The 21713-nt window shown below is 34.0% G+C and overlaps 4 protein-coding genes and 1 pseudogene across 4 annotated transcripts; 1 reads left to right on the forward strand and 4 right to left on the reverse strand.

Moving 5' to 3' along the window:
* Window positions 1–1481: 1481 nt before the first annotated feature.
* On the forward strand, window positions 1482–4592 carry LOC114181048 (alkaline/neutral invertase A, mitochondrial-like). Its single transcript, XM_028067372.2, has 6 exons — window positions 1482–2413; window positions 2529–2685; window positions 2835–3046; window positions 3179–3672; window positions 3842–3890; window positions 4013–4592. The coding sequence occupies exons 1-6, from the start codon at window positions 1652–1654 to the stop codon at window positions 4337–4339; spliced, it is 2001 nt and encodes a 666-aa protein (XP_027923173.1). The 5' UTR covers window positions 1482–1651; the 3' UTR covers window positions 4340–4592.
* A 248-nt stretch (window positions 4593–4840) lies between these two features.
* LOC114176584 (protein RTF1 homolog pseudogene) lies at window positions 4841–7876 on the reverse strand (annotated as a pseudogene).
* Window positions 7877–10371: 2495 nt separating this feature from the next.
* On the reverse strand, window positions 10372–11140 carry LOC114163896 (uncharacterized). The gene has a single exon (XM_028048278.2). It carries the CDS (start codon window positions 11010–11012, stop codon window positions 10527–10529), a length of 486 nt encoding a protein of 161 aa, XP_027904079.2. The 5' UTR covers window positions 11013–11140; the 3' UTR covers window positions 10372–10526.
* A 2579-nt stretch (window positions 11141–13719) lies between these two features.
* LOC114191108 (importin subunit alpha-4-like) lies at window positions 13720–16384 on the reverse strand. The gene is made up of 10 exons (XM_085666124.1): window positions 16211–16384; window positions 16025–16127; window positions 15850–15941; window positions 15640–15771; window positions 15292–15477; window positions 14969–15132; window positions 14816–14897; window positions 14601–14729; window positions 14363–14490; window positions 13720–14282 (listed from the first exon to the last, which is right to left on the reverse strand). Exons 1-10 carry the CDS (start codon window positions 16382–16384, stop codon window positions 13952–13954), a joined length of 1521 nt encoding a protein of 506 aa, XP_085522250.1. The 3' UTR covers window positions 13720–13951.
* Window positions 16385–18339: 1955 nt separating this feature from the next.
* On the reverse strand, window positions 18340–21222 carry LOC114191115 (importin subunit alpha-like). Its single transcript, XM_028080300.2, has 10 exons — window positions 20906–21222; window positions 20717–20816; window positions 20528–20616; window positions 20311–20442; window positions 20025–20210; window positions 19638–19801; window positions 19449–19527; window positions 19064–19192; window positions 18824–18951; window positions 18340–18745 (listed from the first exon to the last, which is right to left on the reverse strand). Exons 1-10 carry the CDS (start codon window positions 21194–21196, stop codon window positions 18448–18450), a joined length of 1596 nt encoding a protein of 531 aa, XP_027936101.2. The 5' UTR covers window positions 21197–21222; the 3' UTR covers window positions 18340–18447.
* Window positions 21223–21713: the final 491 nt, after the last annotated feature.

The raw sequence follows: 21713 nt of genomic DNA on the forward strand, positions 1-21713 counted from the left end.
TAAGGATATTTAAATTTTTTAAATTTTCTTTTGTCTCGACTCTTAAGGGATGTAGGATTATTGAGTGCAGTGGAAGAGAAATCCTCGGTCGAAGACTAAGGAGAATGAAGGTTCATCCCCCAATGGAAGGTTAGGAGAAATCATTTGACGCCATTATTCTAATTCCAAGTATATTGAGTGATATTGCTAAGGTTAATCACCGCATCCAAGGTATTATGAATTTTGAAGCCGGAACTTCATACTCCTAAGCCATGTGGATTATTGGGTTTACCAGAACATAAGTCCATAAGTGAGGATTCATTATGGAGAGCTAGGAAAAATCATTTGACACCAATGTATTTATCCCAAATTTGATAAGTGACATCATTAGAATCAGTCACTGTCACGACATTTTGCACTTTGGAAAGTCTAGTTGAGATGCAAGGAGAACAAGAATTCATCCCATCTTTGATTTTAGAACCTAAAATTATGTTACAGTTTTATTCTTGAAAAACATCTCATAAATTTTTTTAAAAAAAGAAAGAAATGTTTAAACTTTACTCCCCTGGGACTAAATAAATTAAAATAATTTGTGATCCACACTTTTTTTCAATTTTTTATTCTTCTCATTTATCCTTACATAACATCACTCACATGTGTATTTCTCTTCTTTTTTTTCATCTCTCCCCTATTTTTCTTTCACGAAAGCTTGGTTCAAAAAGACACCAATTTAAATAATCTTTATCATATACCAACGTTTTCTTCCCGAGACTTTTAACCTACTTTATTAGTGGAGAGGAAAAAAGAAAGTGTGAAACAGTTTGTAATTGAATAATAATATTAAATTGTTTTTGTATTAATAATGCTTAACTTATTTTCTCTTTAAAATTTCATGTTATAATACAGAGAAATTAAAGTTTATGCAAAAACAAAAAATGCTATGCACACGAATTGCTGTTTTTTTTTTTTTTAAAAAAAGCTTATATTGGTGGAGTAATAAAATATTTATGTATTTTCTTAAATTTTCTTGTTAGATATATAAATACTCTGATATGCTTAACTTTTGTTGAGAATAAATAGAAAGAATCTTAAAATAAACTTTTGATTGTAGTAAACTATAATAGGCTAATCTGAATGTAAGAAATTGTTCAACAATCATTTGGAGGCAAGAATTTTCCACCAAAGAAGAAAAGCCCTATCCCCTTGCTATATGCTTTGCCGAAGATAACGCAACTTCCCCAAACATAGAAAAAAATGCATCACTTTACTCTGATCACAGAATAAAAATATCACGGTTGAGAGTTACTACTGCAAACTTCAAACCCCACGTTCGAGTTAGAAATAGAGAGTAACCTAAATTTTGTACGCAACTAATAGATCTACTCGTAGATATTCAACCGTAAAAATCTAAAATAAATATAGTTTTGCTAAAAGAGGACACAACATGGGGATTCTGTGGTCAGAAATCAGAATCTCAATCTTGGTTTCCCAAGGTAGCATTTCTCCTTTCTATACATAAGAAAAAGGTCACATTCACATTCATATTCCATTCTACCCACATGGTTTTCTCCATGCTTGTTTCTTTTCACAAGTTTAAAACATCCTTTCTCGAACCTCTCCAGTAGCCAGTACCAATTTATCATTTCCATTAACGTTGTTGTATTCTTTTGTTATGATCACGAACAACCTTGTTTGCAACTGCACCATGAAACCATCCCCTAAGATTCTAATGGGTTACAAGAATTCATCGTTTCTTGCAAGATGCCACCATACTCTAACCATGTCTATGTTCAATAACTCCACCACTTGTGGCCTCAATCTTCATCTCAACACCATGCAGTGCCCTTTTCACGTGCGGGAATTTGGGCGCATAATGCATGGAAGCCAACAAGTTTTCGGGCTGCTCCCTTCGAGTTTTGGCCAATCAAATTCCATCGGTTTAAGCGCAACAAGAAGCACAAAACGGGGTGTGTCTGCCACTGCCGGGATAGACTTCAAATTCAAGTCTCGTGACTTCTCAAGCTCCGTGGAGACATATGAGAACATTAATGGTAAAATGGTTTACGTAAAGGATGGCATGAATGTAGCGGAGGAAAGGGTTGACAATGACGAGGATAGTGTTGCAGGAGAGGAAGTGTCTGGTTTAGAAGCTGACGCGGAAAATAAGAATAGTGAGAATGTACAAGAGGGTGAGAAGGTAGAGGAAGAGGAGACAGAAGTGGAGAAAGAGGCATGGAAGTTATTGCAAGAGGCACTTGTGACATACTGTGACAACCCTGTGGGGACGGTGGCGGCGAACGATTCGGAGGATCAGCAAGCTTTGAATTATGATCAGGTTTTTATAAGGGATTTTATCCCTTCGGCTCTTGCTTTCTTGCTCAAGGGAGAAAATGAGATTGTCAAGAACTTTCTCCTTCACACCTTGCAGCTCCAGGTAATATACATGCATACACATTGATTTCTCTTGTACTTTGTTGGCATCATGTCATGATTGATTTCTCTTTATTGATGTTTAATACGGTGCATCATTCTCCCAATTAAATTGCAAGAGTTGGGAGAAAACAGTGGACTGCTATAGCCCAGGGCAGGGCCTGATGCCTGCTAGTTTCAAAGTTAAAATTATGAAAGTTGAAGGAAAAAGTGAAGAAGTTTTAGATCCTGATTTTGGGGAATCTGCTATAGGTCGTGTTGCTCCTGTAGATTCAGGTTAGATTTTCTGTTCTTTACGATATGCCTGCAAAAGGGTAATTCTTTGGGGATTGCTTGTACGAGCATTGTAAACAGAAGCGATTTCTCAGAATATTATTTGAGTAACATCATAAAATGACTTGTTTCTTTGTTTGGTTTCGTGATAGGATTGTGGTGGATCATCCTGCTACAGGCTTATGGGAAGATTAGTGGGGACTACGGTTTGCAAGAAAGGTTGGATGTTCAAACAGGCCTAAAAATGATCCTTAATCTGTGCTTAACGGATGGCTTTGATATGTTTCCTTCTCTGTTAGTAACTGATGGATCTTGCATGATAGACAGGAGGATGGGTATTCATGGCCACCCCCTTGAGATTCAGGTGATTATATACTCAACATTAATGTATCGGGGTTGAACTTGAGATGAGAAACTCTGGATTTTCAGAATTCTGTCTCTACTCTTAGAATCTCTCATTTTGGTTGAACTTATGTGGTAAGTTTTTGTTCTGCAGGCCTTGTTTTACTCAGCTCTTCGTTCGGCCCGTGAGATGGTTGCTGCAGATGAAAATTCCAAGAATCTGGTTGGAGAAATTAACAACAGACTCAGTGCACTATCATTTCACATTAGAGAATACTATTGGATGGATGTGCAAAAGATGAATGAGATATACAGGTACAAAACAGAAGAGTACTCATTGGATGCCACAAACAAGTTCAACATCTATCCAGATCAAATCCCTCTGTGGCTAATTGATTGGGTTCCAAAGAACGGAGGATATCTGTTGGGGAATCTGCAGCCAGCTCATATGGATTTCAGGTTTTTCATGCTTGGAAATCTTTGGTCAATCGTTTCCTCTTTGGGCACCCCAAAACAGAATGATGCCATTTTGAACCTGATAGAAGCAAATTGGGATGATCTCGTGGGGGAAATGCCTCTTAAGATATGTTATCCTGCCTTGGAGCATCATGAATGGCGAATAATTACAGGCTCTGACCCCAAGAATACGTATAAACTTTTCCCTTCATATTTCTTTCAGTTGTTTAGAAGGCCTGAGTTCTTTCTTTTATCTTTTAGGATAAAAGAAGTACATTAAAGAATGCATAGTGTTTGTATTATTGTCTCTATGGCGTACATCTCAAGTCTTAACTGAAAACACCATGCTTAATTTGTGCAGCCCTTGGTCATATCATAACGGTGGGTCCTGGCCAACCCTTCTGTGGCAGGTAAATTTCTTTCCACATTGAAAACAACTTTGTTTTAATTAATGAAAGTTTAGAACATGTTGTTCATCTTCACAACTAAACCTTGCTTCAATATTGATGTGTTTCCTAATACATGTCTTCAGTTCACACTTGCATGCATGAAAATGAATAGAACTGAACTGGCAGAGAAAGCAATTGCTTTGGCTGAGAAAAGGCTTCCCCGCGATTCTTGGCCAGAATATTATGACACACGCACAGCAAAATTTATTGGCAAACAAGCCAGGCTTTATCAAACTTGGACTTTAGCTGGGTTCCTTGCATCTAAGATGCTTTTGAAGAATCCTAATTTGGCTTCCTTGTTATGCTGGGATGAGGATTTTGAGATCCTTGAGAATTGTATTTGTTTGCTTCACAAGAGTGGCAGAGCCAAATGCTCTCGTGTTGCTGCCAAGTATCAGATTCTCGTGTGATGAGAGGCCTTCTATACAATAAAAGGTCCAGGGTATGGTATGATTTTTATAGGAAATGGTAAAAATTATGATGGTTGTGAATATGATAAATATGGCTTTCCTTTGATGAGAGATGGAGATTCTACTCATCTGTATATATGCAAACATGTACCTACTGAATTTTCTTTTATTAACATGTGTTCCTTATTTCAAAAATACGAAACTTGCCGGTTATGTCAATTGATCTTTGCAATGTAAAAGAGTGTTCCGTCCATTTACTTCTTCATATATTTATTTGTTGTTTGTTTTCTACATTCCCCAGTTTCCCAAAACACATACACTCAATGATCAGAATAATTCTCGTTTCAACGGTTATGACTAATTCTCAATTTGTATAGAACGGATTTCCTGTATTAATCATCTTTTTAGGTTTGCGTGGTACAACTGATTACGTTTAGTCGATTTGGGACTAAGGAGAGGGAATCTAAAATGCAATTACTGAGGTAGTAAACTCTCCCAGAATGATATCAAACATGGAATTCAACCTTTAGCCGCTGATATATTTTCAATACATAATGTACATCCCAACCACACAACACATGTAAGCAAATCATGGAAACAGAAGCATGAAAACATTAGAAACCTGCCGAATAGCCAAAGAAAAGGCATCACTTATGTTAAATTAATAAATAAAATTGGTCACCTCTTATTTGCTATCTACATGCTAAAAGTATAACCTTCAGAAACTAAATCTGGGAACTTCACAGAAGTCCTCTTCTTCTCTTGTAGTCACTGATAGTTAATGTAAGTGCATGCCTACTCCCATCATTGTCAGAAACCCGGCACCCAACTGTTGCTTCTATTTTTTGTTTCCTTGCCAGAAATCCATTTTTGAGACCCTGTGGTCCACCAAAATTCTTGAGTTCAGACAAAGAGATAGGCAAGTCGAAATCATGCAGCATGTTTGATTCTGTTCCACCATCCACAGGAGCATTGGTATCAATCAACTTCCCTTCATTAGCAGCTGCTTGCAATGCCAATTCTGTGACTTCAACACCAACCTTTGTTGTAACACCTGTTTCTTCCTTCTCTTCCTCCTTACTAACTTCACCATCCTTTTCTCCTTTTTCTTCATTCTTTTCGGTATCTTTGCCGTAGTAATTCCTCGACCTTGTCCACCTCCTCGAAAAGGGATCATAGCCTTCCTCACCAGCTTTCAAATTGGCATTCGACAGTTTATGCTCAGACAAGTTCTTGAAGTTCTCAACCTTGTTCTTCCTGTTCATCTCAGCCAGCCTCAAAGCCTTGGTATCAGTCTCCCGGGATTTACGACATGCTTCCAAATCCGCCAGCTTTCTCAAGATCCTATCCACCTCTGCTTCATCATTCTTACACTTTGCAACCTCCAACAGATTCTTCATACGATCCTTCTCCACTGCAATGTTCAGTGGCCTAGATGGGGCTGATTTTTTCTCCTCTAGCATCTGCTTCACCGTGGCGGCTGAATAAACATAAGCGCTTGTTCTTTTTATGGCCTCCTTCTTCTCTAACACACTCATCTTACTAGGCATTTGGCTGCAAGTTCTTTCAACTTCTCTAACCCACTGTCTGAACTCTCTCTCCAAGGGTGCAGAATCTGAAACTACAGCCACCTGAAACTTTTTAGCAGAGTTCTCACTTCCCCACACACAGACTAGATACTTGTGAGTGACTCTATTCTCTACCTTGTAATGCTTATTTGGGTCACCTCCATCAACTCTCTGCACTGTGCAGAGCCTGTAAACAGGTCCACTTTCTGACTTTCCTATGCCAATTCTCACAAAACATCCAACAATTAACTCCTCAAAAAATGGTTCATTCAACCACTTCACGAGCTTTGATCTCCTAATGGTGATTTCCCTTATGTTCTCAAAACTTGGCATCCTTGATTCATGAATGTTCTTGTCATCATCACTGTCACCCAATCCACCATCATCAGACGAGTCTCTTTCACTGTCAGACCGAATAACACTCTCACTTTGACTAGAGCTACTTGGACTTGCCGTGGCCCCAGGTTTCTGCTTGCTACTTGAGCCTGATCCTGAAGCCTTTCCCAATTTATCATGAGGGTCTACGGTTTGTTGCTTCATCCTTTTCGCGCGCAATTCACTTAGAACATCTCCCTTAGAAGCCGTCCTCTCAGCATTTCTAGCCGAGGAACGAACCTTGGCAGATGATGGATGATGAGATGAATTTGCTGCAGAACCAGTCTTTGCACTTGCATTTTTGTTTTCTCTCTTGGATCTCATTTTCTCTTTGAATTCCTTTTCACATTTTTTGGTTGCTCTATTAGACAAAATCATCTCCCTTTCAAGTTCTGTCATATTTGCGAGCTTCTGTTTGTCGTCTTCGTTCTTGTAGAGATCACTGCCAACGTCAGATTCTTCACTGCTACCACCATCTCTATCAGGAGCTCCATCCTCCAAGTCACCCCCACCATGCTCATTGCGAATACTATTATTACTACTTCTTCTGCTGACGTCTAATCTCTTCTTCAGTGGAACATGGGATGAATACCTCTGTGGTTTCTTGTTTGCACCCTCATCAGAGTCTTCTTCTCTAGAATGGCTTCCACCATCGGAGAATGCCGCACCACCCTCACGTTTAGATTTGGAGTTCCGAGACTTGTGCCGCTTTCTCACCGGAGAACTGGTCCTTCCAGCTGCCTCAAGAAGCATGTTTTCCAAGTCTGCCATCCTCTTTTCTGTGTTGAGTTATATGATTATTCGAAGTGAGTCACACCCCAAAAACCGCTACAACGTAAATGGAAATTTGTACAATAAGATCATAAGCATTAGTTATCTGACTTATCAAGAATGTGCATATAAATAAGCAGAAAGAAAAATAGAGACTAATGTGATAAGCTTCGACTTTCTGGGTGATAGATAGTACTGAACTGACTCATCTTAATAGGCCACAATATGTAACGTAGTCAAAGTTTAAAAATTAAAAGATAATAATAAGCCAGAAAAGATAAAAAAACAGAGAAACACCTGATGAGAGGCAATTGTGTGAGGGAACAAGAAAACGAGGAAGGGCTGGAGTAAGAAGTGGTCCTGTTTGTAGAAATTACATAATTGATCGAGAGTTTGAGAGGTTCTCCGGTGATCACTGGGTGCCTTTTGGTGTGTTTTAGTCCTCTACTCAAATTATATCCTTCTAACAAAAATGGTTGTAAATTTTACAACTCCCAATTTATAGAAACTAACTCCTATATATATATGTATGACTTGCGCATATGATGCTTGACTGATTCATATAAACAATTTTCATTATATGCGTATTATTACCAAACAGGTATTATTGTTGTCATTGGTATTTATTGAGAATATTTACTTAAATGTTTTGTTATTTAAATTAGTTTTTAAGAATTTTTTTTTTAATTTTATAAATATCTTCACATAAATATAAAAATATATTTAATTATTATTTAGATTTTAAAATTTAAGATTGAGTTGAGATATCGTAAAATTTTGATATTTTGTCAGACTTTACTCTATATATAAAATACATAAATAAAATAAATAACGAAACTAATTTTTTTAAAGATTATACTTTAAAACAATATAAATATGTTATATATTTTTTAATGTGAAGAAAAATATTGAAAGGGGCACAACCCTTTAATCCATAAAGATTAGACGATATATATGATTAAAAAATTATTTTAACAATTTAAACAGAATAAAATAAATATTAAAACAAATAGAAAGAGAATAGAGCGAATAATTACATATTTATTTCATATCAAATTAAAAAGATGGAAGATTTCTTTATTTATATATATAAAAGTAATGTAAGAACTTTTAGTAAACTAAAGACCGTTAATATTCATAAAAACAAATTTATTGATCATTTTTAACCGGTAAAAAAAAATTCTAACAAATCCACGTGGATTAGTTAGATAAATTTTATATTATGATAGTGATGCGTTAATGATCCACGTGCGGATAAAGTTCAGGTAACATGCGACCAAATTATAGTGTAAGGATTCTCCCCTGTTTTCTTCCCTATAAACTATACGGTTTGTTTTTTATATATTTTTTTCATATATTTTCTATGTTAGTTATTTTAAACTCAACGACTAGACTACATAATAGTTTGTGAATGAAATGTTGGGTAATTGTGTTTGATATAATATCCTAGTTTTGGATTGGAGGAATTTATTGGTAGCCTATATAAGTGCATTGAAATTAAATGTTGAGATACACGAGTTAATGTTAATGTTACGATGTCAACCTTTAAAATGGACCTACTACCTATTCTACGTGTCTTTCACACATAAAATTCATACCAAACATCAATGACATTAGAATATTAACAAAACCAACAAGGTTAACCTATAGCTATAAATAAAACTTAAAGTAGGTTATAGTATCTCTACCTCTATTTAGAGTAACATTGTTCCTATTATACATTATTATAAAATATTGTTTCTTATAAAGAAGACTATAGATCTTACAAATATTAACAAAAACATGGTACCATATATGCATTTAATATTTCGTTGCTCTATTAGAATTAAATTCATTTGAACCATAATTATTTCCACTAAATGAACGAGTGTTTCATGTCTATCAAAATATTGATAATTTGATCGAAATTAGGTGTTTACCTTAACAAATTTTTAGGTAATGGATATGGAATGTTAGATATACTTGTCTTTCAAAACATGTAAATCTAAGTGATGAGTTGGGACACAGACACAGACTGAGCCTAAAAGACTAACTCATAACCTGGTCGCTGATACAGTTTTTCGTTGACATCAATTTTGGTTTCGAAAAATGATCTGATTCGAATTCAACTGAATTGGGTATATGTATGTATTCGAGATTATTTAACAGAAATTACAATTTTTTATCAAATAAAATATTCAATTAATTTTATCATCTAAAAATAATATGATACGTAATTAATTTATAACAAAAAGATGGAAAAATTAATAAATAATTTAATAGATTATTTGTTCACATTGTCTAATAAAATACAATAATTAATATCAAATAAATTTATTAAAATAATTAACAATTTATTAATATCACGTTATAATTACTAGTTAGAAAACAAAACTAAAGTAACTGGATGGTATAACTTGCTCCATTCGAAGTTCAAACTGATAAGGTTTGCAAGAGCCCTGAAATCTTAGTTTTCATATACGTTTTGAAATTGCTTTAATAAAGTATAGTTATCACATAATTTCATTCCTTAAATGTATAGTATAGTTATAGTCATTTCATAATTCCTTTCCTTTTAGTTAGTCAACTAAATAAATATCATTAGTATGATAAACAAATATTAATTTTTATATAAATAAAACGAATTTAATACATGACAAGACATATGTCATGAGAAATTAGCCACTAATTAAATGTCAGTAGTTGGAAACACCCACGTTAACAAAATAGTACTTCCATTTTTAAAAATAATTAATTAGTTACAAAAAAGTAAATAATAAAGGGTGGGTGTTACAGTGCCCGCAATGTACGGTTATTAGGCCCCCACTGTTCAGGTATGGTGCTCACGTTCTTGTTATGACTCTTTACTTCTTAAGAGTAAAAAACCACATTTCATCATCACCTCACAAAACTATCTATGAGATTGGGTGGTTCACATTTTACACCACCTCATAAATCAAAATATTACTATGTTTTTTATTTTCTCAAATATCACTTTTTTTCAATTAAAATTCTTTTAAAAAATACGGATTCTCCTTAACCCATTCTTACTTCAAAAACCCATCATGTAAAGGAAGTAACCCAAGAAAACGGAGAGTGACCCAAAGATTACCTTTTTACATGTCATAATTTCAATAGGTTAGGCAAAAGTAAATTAATGCATGTACATATCCTACCGCGTCAAATATAAGCTAAAAAATATTCGGTGTCAAAACAAAATCTCAAATGTCAAATAGGAAAAAAAAAAAAAAAAACAACACAGCATTCCAGAAAAAGTAAATAACCATCCAAATATGAATCCATTTGTTTCCTCCAAGACGAAATCAAAAGGACGGTTAATTGCTAAAAGAGCAGTATCATATTGATTTCATGATAAAAATAACATTAATAATAAAAAGAGTGACATAAATAAAACTTAATTTGACAGTAATTATTATCATTTTGGATTCATTCACCGTAACTAACCACCAAGACAGAAGATAGTTGAGAATGAATCAGACCTCTTTGACTTGCACAGCCGCAGCGGGCTCCTCCACGCGCTTACTCGCCTGAGCCTCCTCCTCAATCTCGAAGGCGGAGACAGGAAAAGACCGAAATAGCCCTGCGGGGGTTTTGAAGGTGATTTTGCCGGTGGGAGGGTCATCGACGTAGATGTCACTGAGCGTGATCCGGAGCAAGAGCTCCTTCGTCTTCACACCGGTGAGCTTGGAGATCTTTCCCTTCTCTACTTGAGCAGTGACCTCGGGCGCGTAGGACACGAGTTTACCGATTTTCTCGAACTTGTGAGTGTAATTCTTCTTTTGCTTGAGCCAGACGAAGCCGGTTTCTCGGTCGTAACCGCACTCTTCTATGTCTTTGAGGGGCAAGAGACCATTGGGGAGAGAGATTTCCTTGAGTAGCTCTTTGGACTTCACTTGGCAGATTTCGTCCCCGTAGTACACCTCCGATCTCTTCTTCACATCTTCTGCTACCAGAGCCATGTTCACGACGGTGGTGATGATTACTTTTACCGGAGAAATGGGTATTGTTCTTCACCTGTTGAGAGAGGAGAGGGTCTCTTCCGTCATATATAGCTCTCCACCTCTCACTTTAACCTTTCATCTCCCCAAAATTTCAATCTCTGCCCCTCTCTCTCTTTAATGCCTCGTTTAATTCTTTTCAACATTTTCTTGAGTCAAATCATCACCATTATTATTTTTATTAAGATAAAAAATAATTAATTTAGCAACAAATTAAAAATATCATTGCAATTTAAGAATATCAACAAATGTAATTCTTTTATAAAAATCTGTTTTTCTATTTTGACCTAATTTTTTACCTTTTTCAAATTTTTAACCATAACTTGTGGTTTCAAGACGTTGATTGCTTTCTCTTTTAGGAAAGATATCGATTAGTAAAACTCTTTAACTTTCACTCCAAAAATATAAAATAAAATCTAGAGAAAAATAAAAAACATAATAAAAATATGCTGTCTTTCTTCATTGATATCTTATCGATATATCAAAAAGATAATTTACTTTTATATATTTTTATGATAGAGATTATTTCAGTTCATTGATAAAAAACAAAACAAATAATCACATCCTAAATAAATATAGTACGGAGTGAGGAAGTGACTTAGGTGGTTTATAGTGGACAAATAAATCAGCACCATTAAAAATATTAATCTAATAATGAATGGCTTGGATGCATAGTAAACTGTGTTAAACTTCTTAGTTGATCAATCTAAGCACAGTATTTGTTGGTGGGAACAAATGTTTTGGAACAACTTGGTGAAGAAAGAGAAGGAGAAAAGAAAAGGGCAATGAGTGGTGTCAGTCGCCGCGTGCCACCGCAGGCCGCCACAGAAAGTTTTCTTGCGACATCTGTTCAAAGATTAAACATTTGTTGCTAATAGAGTTCATTGGAGTATTACTTTTTGCGCTGGATCGTTTAAGTTGGTGAAATTCGTAAATTGAAAAGAACAATTTTAGAAATGTACTTTTTTGTCGTATTAGCAGGAATTTAAATCACTTACCTAAGCATGATTTGTCTACTCCACTGATCGTATTATTTTTCATCTTTTTCCTGCTTTGTAGGATGTTTCTGAATACGTATTATTTTGACCTATTCAGAGTATGTTTTATTGTTTAACAAGAATACGAATCCGTGAAAAAGGGTTAATAATAATATAAGGATGTTGTAGCATTTGATTAATCACAATAGCTCTATAGCCATTGTTGAGTGTCTAAAAAGACCAAAAAGAACACAATTAGAACGATATGAAAGGGTTTCCATGATATTCTGAGAGTTTTTAAGAGTAACTTATTTAAAGAAATGCATAAATATATAACTTATTAAATCCCCAAATATATAGTTAAAACTTCACAAAAAAAATTAATTTTGTATATAATCAATAAAAACTGACCAAGGCTATTTGTTCGGAAGAGATTAGATTAAAACTTAATTCACCCTGTATATAAAATATTTGACCGACACCAATATATAAGTTTGAATAAGGGTGCAACATGCATGCACCAAAAATTGAGCAAGAAGATGGTGTAAACCGTTTTCCACTTTCCTTCAATGCTTCTTTACATTCTACGCTTCTTTTTACATAGATACATAAGTGTTTTTTTTTTTAATTATGAAAGTAGTTGGCATGGTGATTGGTCATAATTACTAAGTAAAATATGTTATGAATGAAAAAGTGTTGGATTGTTACGTTTAAGCTTGCTTGGTAGAGGTAGGGAACAGAATGAAGATATTTTTTGTAATTGTTGGATAGTGTTGGTGATTGGTACGGTTGAAAATTTATGGCATAATAAAGAGGGTAGCAGTGAGGTTGAGAGAGATAAGGCTGTGAATGGTTCTGGAAAAAATGCAGTTGGGAAGGTCACCGGTTTAAGTTTGAAGAGAGGGTGCCACACCCACGCAACCTCAACTCCATCACTCTCACCGACATCTTCAACAACTTTCCTTATTCTCTCTTTTTTTTTTTCTTTTCTTTCCAACTAAGGAACAACCAACCCACGCTTCAACTAAATCAATTTACTATGTAAATCTATTTATTGCTTCTATTCAATTTTAAAACAATTATTATACCTTCTTCTTGGTGTACAAAATAGACTCATTAACCGTAACAAAGGACTATTTAGATTATTAACCCAAAAAACAACCATTCAGTGCTTATCACCTTCTCTCTGTTTTGGGCTTCATCTAATTCTCACTCATTTTGGACCCTAATTATTTGCACCAGACCCACTTCAATACTTCACAAATCACTAACTACTAAATTAATCAATGTTAAGTAAGGAATGAAAGACTAAATTCATTACTTTTTATCACATTTTATTTAATTCATTTATTATTTATTTCTTTTATTTGGGAAATCTTACGTAATATTTCTTTCCTTAGACGACGTCATATGTTTTTGCATTATTTTAAAATATTTTTCTGTTCCAAGCAATCAATTTCTTACCTGAATTAGTCCTTTACATTAATTAAGTTTTTCTCTGGGTTTATTGTTATCCTCTTATAACCAGTAGAACACATAAGTTCCACGAATGTGTATTAATAAAAAATAATAAAATTATTACTGTTGTTGTTATTTATACAATATATATATATATATATATATATATATATTATGTTTGCAGATATAAATGTTGACAATTAAAATGACAAGATTGAGAGCAGGAAGATAGGTGCAGAAAAATATCCCAGGTTCACATTAATTCATACACAAAATTTTCTAAATGTCAACAACACAAGTTTAAACTTTCTAAACAAACGGCAACAAAAATATATTGGCACAACACATTATCAACACTAGATGACATAAATGAAATTGAACCATCATCTTATACGTTGACACAATGCAAGACATATTCTGCAATTGTGTTTTGTGAGCGCATGTTATACGATGATGAATGAGGTGTTAGGTTGGTTTACTCCGATTGAAAAAATCAAGCAAGCTCACGCTCATATCCGTATCTTCCAACTCATCATTCTCTGGTCGAAAGCAATCCGAAAACCACAGAGCTTTCGTATGAATCTCGTTATTCTCATGAAGATGCAACGTTTCAATCTTGTCCAATCCTCCACATTCCTGAACCCTTTGAGCAAAAATATTGCCATTATCGTCCTTGTTAGCTTCTCCAACTGCCCAAATGTTCATCAGCCCGTCCAGACAAACTGTCACAAGCTTTGGGTCTGGACAGGTCAAGAGTTGACATAGTGCCTCAATGCAACCCTCAGCCGCAAGGACCCTACCATAATAATGTTCATCTCACAGTTTTAGATCAACTCATCATTACAATAATATGCATAAGAGAATGTCTTTTTATACCTGATATTGTCATCAGATCCTTTAGAGGTGACATTGAAGATCGCGCAGGCAGCCTCCTTCTTCACCTCAAACTCAGCATTATGGACAACGTTAACAAGACAAGGAATAATGTTGGCATCGATCACAGCCTGCACAAGTAATAAAATAACCATTTTTTAGAAGCTTTCACCATTGATTATTTCTAGAAATGAAGTTTACAAAAATAATATGGAGTCAGAGATCCATTAGCCTTTCTTACCTGTATCTGAGCTGGAGTCCTAGATGTGATAACTGCGATTATACAACTAGCTTCTTTAAATATGTTTTTTGTGTATTCACGCGTGAGAAGTTGGTGAAGACACGGGAGCAACTGGTTATCGATCACAAACTGAAAATAAATGACCTTTTTTAGTAGCAATGGAATTATTTACTTCAGATGAAAAGATGAAAAGATGTGAAACATATTCTTTCTACCTGCGTCTGAGCCTCACCAGCAGCAGCAATATTTCCTAAAGCCTCAAGTGCAGGCAGAATAACTCCATTTGATGGATACCTGCTAAATGAAATTTAAATATATTTTTTTCCTAGGAAATGAATAGACACACAAAAGGGAAGAGAGGAGCATACTGAAGAAGTTGCACAAGTTTTTGGCAAATTCCTAATTCAATAATAGCTTCAATATTCTCAATATGATCATCCGAAAGGTAAGCCAAAGTCCAACATGTATCTGTTAAAACATCTTCATCGGTCGCATGGATGAGTCGCTCAAGAGCAGGTAAGACAGTCTTTACCTGACAAGGATCAACCCATTTCTCACTAACATACTCTAATAATATACATAGATATGCATGTCACGATGTAGTTATATTTTAACTGTTGATACAAGATATTACGCAATCCTCAGACTAACAAGGTAATTGGATTCAGTGTAATAAAATTTGCATGCTTACCTGTTCAAATTTTACTGGAGGAATTCCAAGGAACAAAACAGATAAACACCATGTAGCAGGTCTCAGTATATACAATGATGCATGTGGTTGCAACTGACATAATAATGGCATGAGAGCACCATGGCTAAGAACAAGATCCCTATACTCTGGGGAGTCACCAACAATGGTTCCTAAAATCCACATTGCCTGTACAAGACATGGATAACCAAACTGAGAATAATCAAGAAAAGCAAATAAAAGTATTTATAAGTACTTTAACAAAACGTTAACGTCTTGCTTAAAGAGATAATAAAACTGAGTTATAAACACAAGAAATTAAAGAGTTTGAAAAGCAAAAGAAGGCTTGACCTCTTCTCTGATGTCATCATGGGTACTAGAGAGAAGATTGATCAAGAGAGGAACACCACCAACTTCAACGACAGCACTTTTGTGTTGGGGTGATGTGGAAACAAAATCGGATATAACCCACAGAACTTCTACCTGCACAGTACATGAGTGAGGTAAAAACTGAAAACCTTAACAAGAGAATTGAAAAATGCAATGCATGCATAAGTATACCTGCAAATAGGGTGCATCTTCCCTTGACAATAACTCCAGAAAGCGAGGGAGAATACCATGCTTAACGAACTCATCAACCGGAGGGGCTGGGTCTGAACACAGACACCCCCAAATCCAATGAATGAATGCTATAAAACTAGGATTATATGATAATGAAACATGAATTGATATATACCGTCAAGTGTTAGAATAGCTCTTATGTGAGCAGCTGCCTCCAATTGTTTGTGAGGGTACTCATCACATACACGTTTCACTATCTCACCAACATAGTCCAGCAGCTAATGATTGATTCAAGGCAAGAAAGAAAGTTAAAAAAGTTGTTGTAGAAGAACTAATTAAAGAAAAGACGTAGTAAAGATACAGTATCGGAGGAGGAGCGTGTCTCTTCTCGTTTCTTGAGAAGAGCGGTGTGACGTTTGATTTTTCTGATGCCGACGAGCTCTTTTTCCCTCCTTCTCCGACTGTCTTCTGCATCAATTCCAGTTTTATACATTTTTCTCCTCGTCGACGAACTCGAACCGGGTTGCAGAGACATTCTTTTTTCTTTCTTCAGTTCTTGCCTTTTCTTGCTTTCAAGAAACTATGTGAGAGAGCGATGTGACTGTGTATGAGTTCAACCCAACTATATAAACTGTAAACTGAAAACAGAATAGTTTCCGTCTTGTTTATTCAAATCAACACCAGGGCGCGCCACTATATAACTGTCTTTTTATTAAATTATGAATTTTATAAAATAAGTATTACTTTTTTTTTTGTTTATTTGATCGTAGTTTAAATTTAAATGGTATTATAAAACAGAGCTGTTGTAAGTTAACAAAGTCTTTTGACAAACTTTCTTATTTAGTTAAAAATATATTATTTTATAATTTTATTTTAATTAAAAATAATTTTATTCTATTTTAATTTTATTTTTAATAACTTTGTTAAATTTGTTAAAAAAAATTGTCAAAAAAGTAATTTTTCTATAAAACATGAATTATGATCGAAGTAAGATACGTGCACTTCTTTTTTATTTATTTACCTGTCTCTTGTTATTTTCCACCTCTTCAAACATCTTTCATTTCTCATTTTTGTTATGCATGATTAGAAACCCAAGTATAAAATGGAATTTATGAAATTTTATAAAAAACTTTTAAACTTTCAAACTCCAAATTATCATTTAAAAATAAAGGTTTACATATCTTCTTTATTTAAGTTTTCACTTGCATTACAATTATAATAATATATTAATAATTTTATTAATATATATATATATATATATATATATATATATTATATTAAATTTTATTCTTGTAAGGATGTGACTTGTATTTTTTAATGTGAAAATTATACATGAGTCACAATATATTTTTAAAATTTTAATATATTACAAGTTTTTTCTTCTAAAATAATTGTTAATCTTCGTTGCAATTCATTTTTGTTTAAGTTTTAGTCTACTTAATATGTTAATTTTAAATAAAATGAGAAAAGTATACTTTATTAAATATATAAAATAAATTATTGTCTGTTTAAAAATCAGAAAGATGTAAATGCTATAAAGAGATATAGTAAAAGATAAAAAGATAAGTGAAAATTATCAAATATAAATAAAATATGTGAGTATCTATATAACTCTCGCATTCATCTGTATAATTTAATTAAGTAATATATTTATTATTTCATGATAATAAAAAATTAATTTTAAAAATAATTGTAAAATTTAAAAATCTAAATTAAATAATAAAATAATTTATATTAATAATGATAAAATCAGTAATAAGATGTGTTTACTAAAAAATAGTTACTTAACAATTATTAAAAGTAATTATTTTATTTAATTATATTATTTTATTTAATAGTTTAAATTATTAAAATAATTTAACATTTATAATTTGAGTCGTCACTAGTCTTACAATAAATACATTTTTAGAATAAAAAAATTGACAAAAATATTATTAAAGACCATTTTTACATGTTAAGCTTTAACTGATGGATTGTAACTTGTTTACATAATCTCACCTTACCTTTATTTATTTTTCTCAAACTTTAATGTACTTTATCTGAATAGAGTGTTTTTTTTTTTTTCAAATACATGAATTTTTTTTTTTAATTTAAAGGGTAAAAATATATTGACTTGAAGTTTTTAATGGATTGACATAATTTACTTCAAGTTATTTAATTTTGGATTTTTAAGTCTAAAAGACTTTTTTTTCTGTTTTTATTTTTAATAAATATTTCTATTTTTATAAATAAAGGAATAAAAAAACCTATTTGGTTAACTATTTTCTAACCATCTATTTTTAAAAGTATTCTGAAGGCCTAGATTTGAAAACAAGAAAACCAAAACAGGTATACATTTTTTTTTATTGTCTCATATTTCTGTTTAAATTTTAAGTAAAGGTATTTTGATAATTTTTTCACATCAATCCAATGAATATGATAATTATGCTACAGAAATTTGTCTATAAATGCAAAAAGATTATGATTGAAGAAAGAGCAATTGGTATAAAGTGTATCTTGTGTTTTGTATTCCTAATTGTTTGATTCGTAATACAACTTGTGTTCTCTTTGTAAGCGCAGAATAGTACAGAGAAACAAGTAAAAGTAAGTCATGTAAAACTAATCAGAATCTTGGTCATTATTATTCCCAGGCCAGATTGTATCAGAAAGCCTCCAAGCAGTGGCGGTGATCTCCTGGTTTCTATTTGCCAACAAACAAGAAATCTTTTGATGTACTCCTTGACATTCGAGGACCCTCTCAACAAAAACATTCGCTTGAGTGAGTCCCTCTTCCTGGTCAGCTTTTCCTACCTTCAGAATGTTCTCCAGCGCCTGCAAACACCCTAACACAAGTTTTGCTTCTGGACTCGTCAACAGTTCACATAGTGCCTTAATGCAACCTTGATCAGCCAGGTACCTAATATTTACACCAAACTTATCATAAAACTCTTTCATGTAATTCATTCTACAACCTTTAATCAAGGAAAAACCATACCTGATATTCTCCTTAGTTCCTCCACAAGAAATGTTGCAAACCGCCCACGCTGCTGTCCGCTTCACCTCAAAGTCCGCATTAAAAAGAATTTCAACAAGAGGAGGAATAACGTCCGCATCAATCACAGCCTACACCAGTAATCATAACAACAAATTTTCAAACCACGTTAAATTAAAGAATGAAAAATAAAAAACTGGTTTTAGGACTTCACTACTAAATCATCCGTTAACCTTTCCTTACCTGTACTTGAGATCGAGACCCACCCGTGATATTTGAGATTGTCCAACAAATTTCTCTGAAGATTCTTTTTTGGTAGTCCTTCATAAGAAGTTGGTGAAGAGCCGGGAGCACTCTGTTATCAATTACAACCTGAAAATTAAAAAATAAAAGAAATTTAATTAAAATGTTAATATTTTAAACTGGGCAGTGGATATATTTTACTTTATGGTCAAGATATTACCGTCTATTAAATTAGGTTGAAGGTAATATAGAGAAAGTGACCAAAAATCAGATTGTCTTAATATGACTTCTAGACACATAATCATACCTTAACCACATAATATAAAAATCACGTCAAACATGCTTATAGAAGAATCAGATGATAAATTGTAAAGGTTCTTTCTACCTGTGTCTGAACATCATCACCGGCAGCAATATTTCCCAGAGTATGAAGCGCAGGTAAAATAACTATATCCGATGGATAACTTCCAAAAAAAAAAAAACTTAATCATTCCAAACTGTCCAACAATAGAAAAAGAGAATGGTGTACTGACATGAGGCATCAAATTAAATAGTAAAGAGAAGAGCAACATACTACAGAAGCTCCACAAGTTTTGGGCAAACTCCTAGTTCAATAATAGCTTGAACAGTGGCACCTGGGCCTTCCGCAAGGTAAGAGAGAGTCCAACATATATGTTTTACAACATATTCATCCTTGAAGCCGACTAGTCGCTGAAGGACGGGCAATGCATCTCTTACCTAACAAAGATTAAGCACATTTCTCACTAACACAATACTGAAAATCAGTCTGCATAACATGGAAAAGAGAGGACAACAATAAATATACAAATCAACGGTCTTTGTAACCATTGAATAAGCATGCTTTTACCAAGATAAATGAATAATTCGATATTCATCAGATGCTTCCAAATTATTAAATGTGTGATCAGTCTCAAACAATATCTTACGAAATGTCTCCAACCTGTTCTAAATCTACTGGAGGCATTCCACGGACAACATTAGACAAACACCACGATGCATGCCTCAGCATGGACAATCTTGAATCTGGTTCCAGCTGAGATATTAAAGGCAAGAGAGCACCATGGTGAAGAACAAGATCCCTGTGGCCTGCGGAGTCACCGGCAATGTTCCCTAAAGCCCCTACTGCCTGTTCAAGAAAGGGAAACCAAACTCGATTAAGTAAAAAACCATCTTAATCTTTTTACAAATGATCAAGAAGAGTTTAATATTCAATCAGAAGACATGACCTGTTCTCTGATATCAACATCGGTAGAACTGAGAAGAGTCACCAAAGGGGGAATAACACCCTCATCTACTATAAGTATAGTGTATTGAGATGTTCCCGAAGAAATATTAGTTAGAACACAAACAGACTCTAACTGCAGAATAAGAGGAATAATAACAATTGTGTGAGTGAAGGAGAAAGCAAAAAAGATTTAGAAAATCCAATGCGAACATGTGTACCTGCAATTGAGGTGAATCTTCCCTTGACAAGAACTCCACAAAGCGAGGGACAACACCCGTCGCAACGATCTCTTGAATGGGAGGCTCCTCTTAATTAACATAAAGAGAAGAAACCCAGTGAATGAATGTTAAAATTGTTTGATCAAGATTAAAAATGTATGATACAAGAAATATGAATTGAAAGCGCACCAAGTGATAGCAGACTTCCCAGGTTAATGGCTGCCGCTAACTGTTCGTCAGGGTTCTCAGACCATAGTAGCTGTGCCGCCTCAGGAATATCTTCCAACAACTAATGAAAAAAGATTGAAACGCTGTTGACGAAAGGAGCAAGAAATTAAAAGAAATTGAAAGAACGCTGTTGAAATGATAGGTACCCACCGCGTCACAGGACTCGGAGCCTTGAACATCTTTTCGTTTCTTGAGAAGAGACTCTTCGCGTTTGGACTTTCTGATGCCGGCGAGGTCTTCTTCCCTCTTTTTCTTACCCTTTTCCGCGTCGGTAACATTCTTGTAGCCTTTCTTTCTTGCCGGAGAACCAAAACCAGGAGAACCAGAACCATTAGTAGAACCAGAACCAGTAGCAGAACCAGAACCATTAGTAGAACCGGAACCAGTGGCAGAACCAGTAGCAGAACCAGTAGCAGAACCAGAACCAGGTCGCAGAGACATTTTGCACTTCTGAATTCTTCTTTCTTTCTTTCCTTCACAACAGATAACAGTAAGAACTGAAGACTGAATCCCCCAATCACCTCTATATATTCAAATCATCACTGGGGCGCGCGAGTAACTAACTACTAATACGTCTTTTTTTTTTTTTCCTTCCACCCTCGCTACCGTTATTTTCTTTGCACAAGGAATTAAATTAAAGACTCTCAAAATAAATAAATTTAATAATTAAGAAATTAAATAAACAGAAAAATAATATTTTTTTTAATATTTTCAAAACCCTTACGTAAGCTTGGTCGATTATAATCATCATTTTTAAATAGGACAACAAATACAAAATTAAAAGGAATTAAAATATTTGTATCATTCCCGATGATGCTTCATTCTCTGGATTAATTCAATTGTTTTTATTAATATATTTATTTTTATGATGAAAAAGGACACATACTCTAACATAATAAAGAATTATAATATAACTACTTCTTATCTTTAACTGCTTATAAAACTAAAATTGCATATA

Source organism: Vigna unguiculata, chromosome 1 (genome assembly GCF_037176805.1).
Source record: "Vigna unguiculata cultivar grain cowpea cultivar isolate G323 ecotype 2 chromosome 1, ASM3717680v1, whole genome shotgun sequence".
NCBI classification, from domain to species: domain Eukaryota; kingdom Viridiplantae; phylum Streptophyta; class Magnoliopsida; order Fabales; family Fabaceae; genus Vigna; species Vigna unguiculata.